This window comes from Castor canadensis, chromosome 1, assembly GCF_047511655.1.
Source record: "Castor canadensis chromosome 1, mCasCan1.hap1v2, whole genome shotgun sequence".
Classification (NCBI taxonomy): Eukaryota; Metazoa; Chordata; class Mammalia; order Rodentia; family Castoridae; genus Castor; species Castor canadensis.
Genome location: NC_133386.1, coordinates 152,578,453 through 152,593,059, shown reverse-complemented (window position 1 = coordinate 152,593,059; position 14,607 = coordinate 152,578,453). Strand labels below are relative to the sequence as shown.

Genomic DNA, 14,607 nt, shown 5'->3' with positions numbered 1-14,607 from the left:
TATGTAGCCCAAGCTGGCTTTGAACTTGCAATCCCCCTGCTTTGGCTTCCCAACTGTTGGGATTATAGGTATGGGCCATCACACCCAGCTCAAAAATTTATCTTTGTTCCTTACCGTCTGAGACATGTAGACTAAGAGAAACAGGTCATAGAGATGACTGGATGTGGACATGCTTTAATGTGTTGATATTTTAGTCATGGACTCGTGTGGACTAAGTTTATGCAGAGCTGAAGTTGTGTGAGAGTGTGTATGTACCCTTACTTCCCAGGTGGTGTACATAGGCTTTGAGTATGCCTAAAATGTCTCATACCCAAACTTCAAATGAAAAATGGAAAAAGTTCTTTTTTCTTTTTCAGTTCTGGGTCTAAAACAGCCCAGATTTTATTCTCATTTGCTGCTTTAAAGATGCCAGATACGTGACCTGTGTCAGATTGGGAACTGTATCTCTGAACGTCTTACTACCTTAGTATATGGGTGTAAATTAGATTATAATGGATTTGGTATTAATAAAAAATACAATTATAGCTGTTCTTTATATGGCAGTTTTTCTTACAGTATCTTCACTATCTTAAGTGGAAGTCAAACAGATTGCATTTTTGTAGTAAAAAGTCTTTATTTCCAAAACGATTGGTTAGCCAGAAAATCTATGAACCACCTAACACAAGACTTTGGTAAGAAAGAATTGACACTTCTTATAAATTCCCCTTTGCAAACAAAATAACACTCAGGAGAACTATGTCACCCACTCAGCCATTAACCGGTTACCTAGTCTTAAGTCTCCCAAATCAGTACTAAAAACATACCCAGCTGGGACCAAATAAGAACATGAGACGCTAGGGAGGTTTGTCTTTAGAGTTACTTGGGAATCATCCTGTTAAGTAGCTTTGATTTTCTAGTTTGGACAGTGTTGCAAAGTGGGCAGATTCTATAGCAGAACTTTTTTTCTTTGGTCCCAAGTAGAAATTTAAACCTCCTGTTTCCTTATATTCTTTTTTGGGAGGGAAAAGCAATTTGTGGAAGTATTAAAAAAAAAAATATTTTGGAAACAACTCTAAGCTCCGTAGCTGAAAGATGTTGGTAACAATGTCCCCTCGAGAATGAGGGAGCAAAAGACTTGTCTTTTGCTGAAAGTGATTGAGGTGGATAACAATTGTAAAAAGACCCAACAATCTTAATACTTAAAATTAGTTTTAAAACATGAAAGACAGACTCAGTAAGTTTTTTTTTATTGAACAGTCTTGTGCTAAAGAAAATACATATTCAGGGCCATAGCATATATGTGTTGTGTTTAATGCAAACTCTTGAAAGTAGTATAGTCTAAGCATTGTATATATCTTGCCCATAGTACGTATTTGGATTAAGCAGTAATAAGAAATAAAAAAGGCTGCAAAAGAAATAAAACAGTAGTTTTAACAATAAATGCATGAGCAAACCCTGTTGTTGGTCTCACAACTGAGAACAGTGTCCTTTTACACTAATTGTTGGTAGTTGTCCTAAATTTGGTGTGCTTATGATGGCTTGGAAGGGCCTTCCCTATAGATATCCATGAGGACCAGACCCCTGGTGTGAACAGCTGGCACAAGGCTGATTCCATAATGTTCTTTTTCTTCTGGGTTTTTGAAACAAACAACTTCCTTCTCTACATATAAAATTACTTTTAAGTACAGAGCTAGTATTTTTATTGGGGAATGGCTTGGGGGCCTCTGGGAAGACTTTCTTGTTAAAAGCATTTGAAAACTTAAATGTCTGTGTATAGGAAGATTTTATGTCGGGTTTGGAACTGGTAGGGCAGTTTTGTTGACTTGGTTCCAGTAAGGGTCTGTTACCAAAAGGTTCATAAGCCTATCATCCAAGGACAATTAGGAACCAAAAAATAAAACAACAGAAACAAAATCAAGGGAAAACTACTTTTACACACAGTCACCTTTACGTTTGAATAAAGTAGCTATCATTTCTTCCTTTGGGGTATTAGGAACAAATATTAGGAGATGAGATAAATGTATTCTTCATGTAAGAATAAAAGCCACTTAGCATTGATGTACCTCTTCAAAGTGGACTGTTTTCCCCAAGAACTTGTGTCTGAGGAGACTTGACAAGAGACCTAAAGTCCCACTAAGTGAAGAGAGGCCAACGGAAGTTTTCTGCAAGAGAGAACAGGCTGAAGATGAGAAAGGAGAATCTGCTCTCTGTATCACATGGGTGTGTTTCCTACATGCTGCACCCTAGGACCCAGACACACAGTCATTTCCAGACACGGAGGAGGCCTCTCCATGTGGAGGAGGCCAGGGTCTTTTCCTGCTTGGCCAGGTAGATGCTCCAGAGGGACATACTTCAGTTTAGTACAAGGTGACTGACTATTCACTTCTGTGCAGGAACAAGGCCGGGTGAGGGTGAGGGAGCCCCATTAGGGAACCCTGTACCCACCCCGAAGTATTCAGACAGGATGGTCTTGGCATCCACAAGACTATTGGGCAAACCACACTGCAAAATGAAAACTAGTGGACACAATTTAAATCGTCTTAAACAAGCAAACAGTCCAACCATTTGTGACTGGAATCTGGAGTGCAGCCCTGGGGAACTTGTAACCCCCGCTAACAAGGATGAACATTGCATGCTCTGATCTCCTTCTTGTCTTTGCAGCTAGTAAACTGGGAGCTTTTGAACCTCTTCTTCACAGTCATGTAGCGTTCTTGAATCCCTCCTCCACACAACTTGGTGCATTCTGACCAGGCTGTCCAAGGGCGCATTCTACAACCTAAAAGCATGAGAATGACTGGTTAGGCCATCAGGATAGGAATGCTGAACTCTAGAACTCTCACACTTAGTGGTCTAGGTTTCTCCTCTGGTTTTACAGGTAATAATTTGTTGAATTCTAGAGTCTGTATTAGGAACTGTTAGCTCATGTGATAGATTGCAAAAAATGACCATAACACTTAGTGGCTTTTCTCATCAAAGGGCAGAGTCCCTTTCTCCATCTCTTGAACCTAGCTTGCTTTGGCCATGAGATGTGAGCAAAAATACAGTCTGAGAAAAGCTGTTTGTTAGGAATCCTAATACAATTGTGTGAACAAGTCTGGACAGTCCACCAGAGAGACGTTAATGGAGAGTGGCCCCAGTTGGTTGTGGCTGCATGAATGACATTTAGCCTGAGCTAGACTTTAGAAGAAGCTTGTCACTGACCCACAGGACCATGTGAAATGATTATTTAAAAAGCTACTGTTTTGTGGTGGCTTTTGTTACAGCAACTACTGCAGGGAGCACTAAACAATGGCCTCACTGGCTAAGTACTGAACGATTTGTTTTTACTACTCAGCCTAAATATGCCTTTCTCAAAGAAAATGTCCCTGATTCTCCAAGATTACATATTTTGTTTGTGTGCTTCTGTAGCACTCTGTATTCTTTCTTTGAACCCATATTTATGAATATGCATTAGACATCTGTTTTACCATACTACAGTTAAGTTTCATAGAGAAACTGTGCCTGGTACATGGTTGACCTTAACAGATACGGACTAGTTAATTGAGTACATGCAACAGATAACATCATGAGGAAGAGAGAAGAAAAGGTGTAATTTGAGCTGTACTTCCTTCATGGAATCCAAACATTATCTACTGGCCTGTGTGCAAGACTCAACCCTGGCCCTTCACTTTGCTGATGATATTGTACTCTTGCCTTGGAACCAATGTGTGTGTTGGGGATACAGAATCTTCCCTTGGGCTATAAAGAAACCCTTAAAACCTGCCTCTATCCAAAGTTGGTCTGTTAAAGTTCACTCTTGTTTAAGACCTTCACCTACAGAATCAAGCCCCAGATCCTCAGCAGACTATTGACCTTCTATGATTTGGTCTCCAACCTGGCTTTTTACTTCCTCTTTATACTCTGCTCCATCTATTGCTTGGACATGTGCTGTTTGGTATCTGTGCCTTGGCAATTCCTATTCCTGTTGGCTGGAATGTACTTCTCTAACTGGCAGGCTCCTACAAGTTCTTCAAGACCCAGTCTAATTTTCCCTGCTTTAGTATTTCTCTTGAGTAAAATGCTGATTCCATGGCACACTTGGGTTTTTTTATTTTACTGGAGTATTTATCACTTATGGCAACCTGGATCCATAATTGAAGAAATAAAACTCAAGGTAGATAGGATACTGTTGTTAAACGTTGTAGTTAACATTGAATAAATAAACCAAGAAGGCAAAGGGCAGGGCTGTCTTGACTGAGCCACACCCTTAAAATGGGTGACTTGTACTAAGAGGTCCTCAAGAACATTCTCTAAATGATAAGACTCTTCTGACAAATCCATGTCATCATTTCCCTTCTTCACAAGGAATTTGTGAGCAAGTTGTAACTGATTTTGAGTGAGGTTAGACAAAACCTCTGGTTTTATAGATGTGAAGGGATTTTAGTTTGTAAAGGCTTTTTGCTTGGAAATTTATTTTTGGCACGTAGTTATCTATAGTTTCTTTAATAAAAACCCTCCTACCTATTCTTTATAAATTATACTTTCATAATATTTGGTGGGGGAAGCTTGTATCTGAAGAATCAAAATGTGGTCTGAAGACTAGGAAATGCAGCCTGTCCTCCACTCCTTGTTTTGAGATTAGCGCAAGGCCACACTGGTTGCTGTACCTGGGAACTGCTCCCCATCAGACTCTTCCCTCAGCTGCTCACTCCGCCGGCTCTCTCTGGCCTCCCTCCAGCGCAGCTTCTGGATGGATGGATTTCGAAGGCATTTCCGGACTCGGCACTTCTTTCGCTGCACAGTCTCTGGGCAGGGTGTACCTCCAAACTGAGGTTCCAGTTGGATCATCCGGGTTCGAATCATGTGGCCTTTCCCACATGACTTGTTACATTCCGACCACTGGGACCACTCCGTAAGTTCACAGTCAATGGCTGGTAAAATACATAAGCATGAGTGTTACTCATTCTAAAACAAGACATGGTCACTTCTGCTCCTTTGAACCTCTCAAATCTTTAGAATGCATTTTACAGAAAAAAGCCTGAGGTTCCAAGAGGCAGAATGAGGGCATCCAGCCCACATGGTCAGTAAGCAGAAGAGGCAGGATTGGTGTCAGATCATGACCCATATTCTATGTCTTCTCTCTAACTCAAGAGGCATTGAGGAACTTTGAAGTGTATTCAGACTTCTTGCCTTGCTCTGTGATTTCTTAGAATATTGTCAAATCAGTTTCAAGTGGCAAAGACAACTTCCCACAGGCCAAGGACCTGGATTTTCTCAGGAAGGCGTAGTCACTAAAGTGTAGTTTTGGAGAGCAAGGATACCAAGCCTTCTGCTGCCTGACCTTTGGAGAGAGCAAGCTAACAGGCTAACAGGTGTCTGGACCCCATGGACTAATATCAAAGGCATCATGACTTTCTCAGACTCAGGCAGCTTTTCTTCTTGTTGGCACTGTCCTGTGTCCTATATGTGGACCCAGACAGAAATGGGAAATTGAGAAGAGGGTCTAGAGAAGTGGTATTTTATAGATTGTTCTAATACTAAGTCCAGCAGATTTTTACTAAGCTGTCACCTTACAATTGTGAAGGGGGGAACTAACACTTTGATCTGATTCTCACTCAGGATGTGTTTTAGGAGACATATGACTCCAAACTATCCATAAAAGCCAGGGCCAGGCTGGATCTAGGAAATAATTTTGTACAATAGTTTCAGGCCTTCTTCCCTTGTGGGAGCTCAGGCAGCTTAACTGCAAAAATGAGGATAATGGTATTTTTCTCATTAGGTTGTGATGATTAAATTAGCTAATGCCCAGCCCAGAAAATGCCCCATGACTGTTCATTTCTTCCTCCCTTCCTTTATCAAAGACTTCTGATAACTCTCCCATTGGAAGCCTCTGTGACCCTAATCTGGTGAGTTGAGTTAACTGTGGGCCAACTGTAGTTATTAAAAGCACCAGGCTTTATTTAGTTGATGGTGTAGGCTATCTGCACATGTGACCAAGTCTACCTAAAACAGCTTAGGAGCTGTCAAAGATCGATTGAGGCCAGGTCTAGTGCTCATCCTTCATGCTAATTACTGGATTTAATCCTCAGAGACCTGTGAAGTGTCTCCTGTTTTATAGGTGAGGAAACCGAGGAACAGAGATGACAAACAGTCTGCTGAAGGTTATGCAGCCATTAAGGGATAGAACTAAGATCTTAACAAGCCAGGCAGCCTGGGTACTAACAAGGGGAGGGAGATTAAAGGACTAGAAAAAGCTAGAAAATAAATCACAGTGACTGGGCCACTTAAACAGCTCTTTTGGAAGACTGGCTAGAAAAATTGGCACTTTGCTTGGAGAGCCCCCATGTCATCAAAACTGTGGATCAGCAGGGATTTTGGAGGAGAGGGGAGTGGGCAGCAAGCTTTTGAGAACTTGGTTTGTTTTCTTGCTGTCTTACCAGGATGCAGGGGTCATTGATTTAATACACAGCTTCTGGTCAAGGATAAATAAAATGGTCACAGGAGAAAGAGAATTGAAAATCCACAGGTCAGCCAAGCCCATAATTGGGGCAGGGAAGGAATAGGGTGATTGACTTGTGCTAAATGTGTTTCATATATGTTTCCCATGCAGACTTCATAACCACTTCCAGTTTGTGATTTTGCAGATGGTAATAAGATTGAAGAGTTTAAATAAAACTATGCCTACCCAGACCCAAACACAGGAAACAGCTCATTCTCCCCAGCAAACAGCTCATTCTCCCCAGCAAACAGTTTCACTACAGGATCTAGCAGTATTATTACAGCATGGGGCTGTTTGGGGGCTCTCTGGACCCAGGAACTTAGGAGGAAAGAGAAGGAGTAGGCTTCCAGGATCCTGGACTTACGGCACTCTGGCAGCATGCACTTCTCCACCTGCTCCAGTTCCTCATTACAGTCTCCAAGTTCTGCCAGAGACTTGAGCATCCGCTGGCGAGTCCGCATGCCCTTCCCACAGGTCACACTGCAGTCGCTCCACTCAGACCATGGAGACAGCAAGCATGGGATGGTGTCTAGGTCAAGATCAGGTTTGCCACTGAGAACAGGCTCTTTTTCTGTTCTTTGATCTTGGCCCCACACGGCCCCCACTCCAGCAGTTTGCTCTGGCTCCTGGAGTAAAGTGGAATTGGCCCATGGGTTCAAATGAGAGAATTTTCTAGGCCAAGAAGTGGCTCCCAGCCTACTTTTTTGCATCTCTTGTCATGACCTGACATCAGATGAGGTCAGTGATCTTAGCATAAGTTCCACTTGAAACAGTAAAAGACAGCAGGTCCCACATTCCCCAAGAATTGTGCACCAGAGGACAGGCTCAGTGCTGTGTTTTTGGAGACTTTGAAACCTGTAGAATGGGTATTGATTTGCGTACTTGTGGGTCTATATGCATTTGTGCATAGAGGGGGAGTGGTTATGCTTTACGAGGCCTGACAAGTTCAATGTGAAACAGGAATGGACTGGACCTGGTTAAGTGGTCCTCCCCACTGCCCCAGGAAAGATACTTCTATGACACTCAGCTCTCGGTGAATTCTGTTGGAGGTCACCTGTTTTCCACTCCAGAATTGCTTAGAATACCACTAAAGGAGGCCAGTCCATCTGGATGTGGTTGATGTCCACAAGCCACTGGCTCTCATCCTGCTCCTAGCAGCACCTTGTAAAGACTGTGGGCCGTGCTCTCCCCCTGCCCTTGCTCAGCTTCTGGCCTTGTGGTGGTGGTGGCAGGAGGGGGTGCCATCTTGTGGTTTTCCACGCCTTTCCCAGGTCCCCTGCCCAAAGCCTTCCCCCACACCCACTCACGGCACTCAGGCATCATGCACTTCTCTGCTTGGGATGGCTCAGCCTTGCACATGGAGCCGTCTGCTGGGCTCATCTTGACCATGCGGTGCCGCTTCTTCATGCCCATCCCGCAAGTGGCGCTGCACTCATCCCACTCTCCCCACTCCGTCATCAGGCAGCTGCTGGGAGCTGGGGAGCCCCATGGAGTTGAAGTTGCATGGCTGGCCTTGGGATCCGCCCTCCCCGCCCACCTGGCACCCCCACTCACAGCACTCCTCGTTGACGGTGCACTTCTCAGTCTCCTCAGTGGGCAGTGTGCACACAGAGCCATCCTCCGGGAACTGTTTCACATACCTCTCCCGGGACCGCATGCCCAAGCCACAGGAGATGCTGCAGGGTGACCAGGTGATCCACTCGGACATGGTGCAGGTGGAGCCATCTGCAATACACCCAGCTGGTGCTCAGTGGTGGGCTGAGTGGGTGCCAGCTGGACACACCAAGGGAACTTCCCACCTGCAGGACTCGAGAAAGGAACCAGGCAGCATTCAAGGGAATTAGGCGGTTGAGAATTTAAATCTGTGCACCAGGAACTGTTCTCTTAAGAGGAAATGTCCCTTTCCAGAGGGAAGGAGTACTCAGGATTACTCTTCATCCCATGAAAATACATTTAAAAGATGTTTAAATGGGTAGATGTTTTATAAAACATACACACACAGAAATATAGAGTCAATACAATTTAAATCACCCATTTCTGTGGTCTAAAATGTACCATACAGAACATTTGTGTCACTGCAGAAGATTCTTCAGGACAGCACTGAGAGAATATATACATACACGTATGTATGTATTAGATGTATTAAATCATATATATTCTGTGGTATGGTATAGGCTCACTTGTTCATAGGAACCTGTATCATTGTCTAAAGCTGTAGGTTTTCCCACTGAAGAAAAGTACATGAGAGAATTTTGTTCCTGAGGATAGTACGTGATGGGCTTTGGGACACAGGACTGACCTGTATCCAAAGAGCAGACTGTACCAATGGGCCTACAATTCTCAGTGTCTCCACTGAGGATGGTAACAGACAATACTACAGCTGCTGATGGGGGGCGAGGGGTGGTGGTGGCAAATGTCTGTGTGTGCCCTGAGAGAGGGACAGATGAGGAAGGCAACACAAGCAGCTTTCTGTGTTGGCATCTTAGGTCAGATACAGCTTTGCTCCCATCTGTGGGTGTTAGCAACAGCCACGGTCATGTAGGAGACACCTGGAGGTTGTTCGTGGAAAAACTGAACCTTGCAGCATGACTTGGTGATCCTGTTCCCAACGTTATAGCAAGGTGCTGTTCCAGGTAGCAGGTAAGGGGTGGGTGTGTGTGTGTGTGTGTGTGTGTGTGTGTGTGTGTGTGTTTCTAAAAAAAGAGAATGTAGTTAATCCATCTATTTATTCATTAAGATTTACTGAATTCTTACAAATGTGTTCTGAGATAACAAAGCTAAGTAAGGTATGGATCTAGCTCTGTGTGTGTGTGTGTGAGAGAGAGAGAGACAGAGAGAGAGAAAGAAACAACAATTCGAAGTATTGAAAATAGGATGAGAGATAAGCCAAGGGTATCGGGCAGCACAGAGAAGGGAAAAGTTTGTTCCCTCTTGGAGTTCTGGGTAAAATTTCATAGAAGGGGGTATATGTGAATGTGCTTTTGTTGAGTAAAGGATATTTGCATTTAAGGTGAATAGACTAGTTTGTGTAAACACCCATCTAGAGTGTTTGTGTGTGTGGTATTGGGAGAGGAAGCCAGAAAGAGTCCCAACCAGCCTGTGTGTGATGCCCAGACATTGTTGTGTAACCTATGGACAGTGAAAATACACAGTGGTGATAGTTAAGGAATCACAGCTAGAATCCACATGTTTGAGCTAGGCACCAGGCTAACTAAAGGCAGCAGGTACTATCAAATACGATAATTATGTTCCAGTGTGATATGGTTGGGGTATGGGACTTGACAAATCATAATTCAGGTTTCCTGTGGTCTGGCAAGACATTACCTTGGTCAGGCTGAACATGGACCCTACCAACTTGAGTGTATCTTCTCTGAGAAGTGCTCAGGCTCAAGAGGCCCATCCTTCTAGTCCCTCCCTCCCCCAAATGGAGTCCTCAGGTGACTTCACTGACATTGCATCTCTTAGTATTGCAGTGTGATGTTAATTGTGGCAAGGCTGCTCATTTTCACCAGGCCTCCACACTGGTTCTCTGTAGTACTGTTTCACCAGTAAATTAAGCTGAGGATTTGCACATGACCATTAGGGAGCCCCAAGCTTTTCAGCTGGGGACTCACACGATCAGACCTTTGTTTCCAAAAGATCCCTTCACGGGTGCACTGAAGTGGGGAAAAATGTCAAGGCTTGTGCTAAAAGGCTTGACCTAGATCATTTGGAGGAAACTTAAGACGAAGTCGCTACAATACAATGAAGTATACTCATCTCATAAATCCAGTTCCTTCCGAATAGCCACAGGGGTATCTGCTTCCTTCCTATTCCAGCCACTCCCTTCACGTAATTCATTGCAGAAGGGAACTTGGTGGTGGTGGCAGGGAACAAGAGAACTCTATCTGACTCTGGAAGGGATGTCTTGTAGGGAGCATGTACCCCAAAGAACAGGCACAGCCCAGTGTGGTTTAGAAATGCCATTAGCTCCTGGGATCATTTGTGCTAGTATGGTGGCCTCTTCCCTGTGGAGGAAGAGGGTAAAGGCCTAAGTTCCACTGCAGACCTTAGTTCTTCAGCCCCGAGAGCGGGCTTTCAGCCTTCACTAGTCTGTCATACTTGTTTCTCGACTGTTCTTAGGAATGGTGTGTCTATGGCAGGGTTTGTTTCCTGACTGTTCTTAGGAATGGTGTGTCTATGGCAGGGTTTGTTCCCCTCCGAGGTGCCCTTTTTGGGCAAAAAAACAATAAACAAGGGAGTGTAACCTCGTTGAAGCAGTTCAGCCTTTGGGAATGACCTCCAGTGGGGTAAGTTTTCTTCAGTTATCCTCAACTTGGAAATGGTTTTGTTTTTGCCATGCACTAGTCTAGACTGTGCATCCCTCCCATGGCCTCACCTCCAAGAGACTAAGAGCAGAGCAAGAGGATAGACCTGTCCAGGCATAGAAAGGAGCCATGTCCTAGGAAGCAGACAGCTGACCTTTGTGCAGCAATCAGCTTTAAGCAATCTCAAAGGCTGAGGCGTCATAATGTAGGCATTGCAAGCTCATAGATCAAGCCTGACCTTTGATCACTCGCAGATAGAGAGATGGAAAATTTCTGCAACTGGCTCAAAGGTTCTGACCTGAAGCAAGCACTCCAACTCAGTCTAAAGTGGAACCTAGATTCATTCTTGGCCAATCTAGTCTGTTTCATGGGCTGCTTAAAAAGTGGTTGGAATTAAGTCCCAGAAGTAGGCTACTTGTTATTTATTAATTTGTCTTAAGACATAGCTATGTTTGTTGACTACAGTCATGTGTCTATTTTATTCCATGGCTGAGGAGGGAAGAGGTCAATCTCAAGAATTCTTCTGATGTCAGCTGGGCACTGGTGGCTCATGCCTGTGAGACAGCTTCTTGGGAGGCTGCTCAAGGTCAGCTCAGTCAGGGAATTCAAAAGACCCTATATCAACCAATGGTTGGGCAAGGTGGTGTATGCCTGTCATCGCAAGCTATGTGGGAGGCCAAGATCGAGGGTAATCACAGTTCTAGGCCAGCCTGGGCAAAAGTATGTGAAACCCCATCTCAACAGAAAAAAGCTGGGTGTAGTGATACACACCTGTCATCCATAGACAGAAGCTTAAAATAGGAGGATGATGGTTGAGGCCAGTTTTGGCCAAAGCAAGATCCTTTCTCCAAAATAACCAGAGCAAAAAGGGCTGGAGGTATGGCTTAAATGGGAGAGTGCCTGCCTAGCACGCCCAGAGCTCTGAGTTCAACCCCAAGTACCATCAAAAAACATTTTTTTTTCCTGATGTCACAGGACATGTTCTGTGTTCAGAGGCTTCAAGATATTGTAGAAGGGGTCTACTCTAGTAGGACCTCACTGACAGCTTCAGTCAGGGTCCTACTGTCCTTTCCAAGGACACCAACTGCCTGGATGTGAGGGGTCCATATGGCTAGGCACACCTTTCCTGAGTTTCTGCCAGCTGGTGTGGGTTGTCTCCTTACCTTCATCACTGCAGCCTGGACCCATGCAGGGCTGGAAGTCCTGGGTGTCAGGGCAGGGGACACTCAAGTCCAGCTGTGCCTTCAGCATGCGTTGCCGCATCCTCTTGCCTTTGTCACAGGTGGAAGAGCTGCAGGCGGACCATGGGGACCAGTTGGAGTAGATGCAGGTTTCAGGGGTGTCGTCTGCAAAGAGGGTTTGACATGTTTTCCCTGGGAGCCATGACTGGCCCTCTCCCCAGATAGGCTCATTTAGGGACAAGAAAAGCCAAGCCCTGCTGCTAGACCAGCCTTTCAACATCCTGCCAGTAGATATCTAAGTAGGAACAATCTTTTAGTATCCCTTCCTCTCAATGCATGAACATCTTTTCGATATCAGTCCCTCACCTTGACAGACATTGTTTCCATACATTTGCAGGTATTTCCTAGGCAATCTTAGAAAGCACAAGGCTTTTTTGTGTTGCAGCTTCATCTTCCCAATGGCCTGCTGTACAAGTGTCGTAAGAGTAAGGATGGTGGATGCTCATGGAGCACTTATTAACTGTTCAGTATCATATATGCTAGCATTTTAAGAACATTATTTTGTGTGTGTGTGGGTGTGGGTGTGGGGTACTGGGGTTTGAACTCAGGGGCCTGTGCTTGGTAGGCAAGAACTATACCACTTGAGCCATGTTCCAGCCCAAGAACCGTATGTGTTTTCACCACTGATCCTCACAACTCTCTCTGACGCAAATTCTGTTATGCTCATTTTACAGTTATGGGAAATGAAGTAGAAAGGTTAGCTTCTTGCTCAAGGTCACAGGGATAATCAGAGTCTATACTGTCTGGCTCTTGTTCCCACAAGGAAACAAGTTCAAACCATGGCTCTACCTCTCCCTACTGACTGTAGGTTCTGGGACTCTGTCCTTGCTGAGGAAGTGGGTGTACCTGTGCCTGCCTCACAGGGCAATGTGAGAATAAAAGCAGATAGGCTTTGCAGTATTCAGAATTCTATCAAAATGCCTCATTTTAAAAGACTGATACTGTTAAACATGTATTCAATGTCACACCTTCATCAGTTACCTTATACTTGGTGCCTAACTAACTGACTTATCTCTTCCCCTCATCTCCTGATTATTTCTTAGGAAATCCTCAGAGATGGGATTACCAAGTCAAAAGATATGACTATATTTACGGTTCTTAAAACACATTTGTAGGTTGCCTTCCCAAAGGACCACGTCAATTTACGTTGCCACCTGCAACAAAGGAGAACAACGTACCTTCATCTTTCTCTTCTGGAGCCAGGTCAGCTACAATGTCATCGACATTGTCAGGCACAATATTGCATTGCTCCCCCTGCAAAAGGAATTTTACTTGGAGGGCTCACACTAGAGAAAGCAAGGACTGTGCAGGAGAAAGATGAAGAAGGACATAAAATCAAATGCCCACTCTACAAATCCTATGCCAATCCTATGTCATGACAGTTCTTGACCAAAATTTACAACCTGACTGGAAAAGAAGTTCAATAAAGCAAGGTTGGCTAGGCAGGGACCCTGAAAGTGGCAGACATTACTAATGACTGGAACTCACAATGAAACCTATCTGCCTGGATCAAATCATTCATTTGAGCACTGGGTCTCACTATTGAGTTCCTTTTGGTCATTTATATTCTTAGGAGATAATTTGCATACTAGAAACCCTGGGAGACCTAGGAATCCCATATATCTAGGGGCTTTCTGCCTGTGCCCCCATGATTCTAGAGCAGAAAAATATACAGTCTTCTTGACCCTCCTAGTGGACTCGAACCCAATACCTTCCGAGCAATTCTCTCAATGACAACTCTGGCTACTTGAATGATGGACCCGCCCTCTGGATCATAGAAAGGACTCTGAGGATGGTCCAGACTGGTCAAGGGCCGGATTTTCTCCTGGGGAATTGTGGGCTTGTTCGGTGACTGCAGGAATAACACAAACCACAAAGTAATTTGTTAATATAGATAAAAACAAAAACTTTGACAGGATTTTTTTAGGTGGGGAAGTGCTGGAGATCAAACTCAGGGCCTTGGTCTGATAGCAATTGAACAAGTATAACTATATTTTTGGAATTTGATTCATGCCATATTTCTGTGCTTGGAAACCTGTAGATCTATGCTTTATAATTCTTCCACATACATGGTATGATTTTGCCAAAATGTAGAAGCCAAGTTTCAGAAAGGTCACTCCAGCCCAGAAATGGCTGAGTCAGCATGGCCTGAATCTAAGGTTGTTCCCACTGGACCAGGCAGCAAACTTTCTCTGTAGCAGGTCAGATGGTAAGTACTTCAGGCTTTATGAGTTACACACTGAGACGGTCACAACTAAGCTCAGCTTAGCCTGTGTAGTGGGAAAGCAGCTCCAGACAATATGTAATTGGACGAGTGTTGCTGGCTTCAAAACCTATTTATAAGTCAGGGTACAAGGTTAGATCTGCACTTGAAAACCATAGTGCTCTATATTGTTTTCCCACTGGTTTTCTTTTTTTTTTTCTTTTGGTGGTAGTACTGGGGTTTGAACTCAGGGTCTTTTGCTTGCTAGGCAGGCTCTCTATCACTTGAACCACTCTACCAGCCCCCACTGGTTTTCTGATGGCTCCAAATTTTGATGCAGTTGGTACACTGGCTATATCTGAGAAAGATGACATTCAGGACAGAATAAATTCCTTAGCC

At 44.2% G+C, this 14,607-nt stretch overlaps 1 protein-coding gene across 2 annotated transcripts in view; it reads right to left on the bottom strand.

Annotated features, from left to right (window-relative positions):
* Positions 1 to 1,203: 1,203 nt before the first annotated feature.
* The window catches only part of Spon1 (spondin 1), a 282,898-nt gene continuing 269,494 nt past the window's right edge, over positions 1,204 to 14,607 (bottom strand). The window contains exons 9-16 of one of the 2 annotated variants that reach the window (XM_074041872.1): positions 13,717 to 13,857; positions 13,184 to 13,259; positions 11,928 to 12,110; positions 8,012 to 8,182; positions 7,765 to 7,932; positions 6,822 to 6,986; positions 4,626 to 4,889; positions 1,204 to 2,755 (exon numbers count right to left, since the gene is read on the bottom strand). In XM_074041872.1, coding sequence (XP_073897973.1) covers positions 2,592 to 2,755; positions 4,626 to 4,889; positions 6,822 to 6,986; positions 7,765 to 7,932; positions 8,012 to 8,182; positions 11,928 to 12,110; positions 13,184 to 13,259; positions 13,717 to 13,857 — 1,332 coding nt within the window. In that variant the 3' untranslated portion in view covers positions 1,204 to 2,591. The remainder of the gene's footprint in view (positions 2,756 to 4,625; positions 4,890 to 6,821; positions 6,987 to 7,764; positions 7,933 to 8,011; positions 8,183 to 11,927; positions 12,111 to 13,183; positions 13,260 to 13,716; positions 13,858 to 14,607) is intronic. The other variant, XM_074041877.1, reaches the window with a different exon arrangement.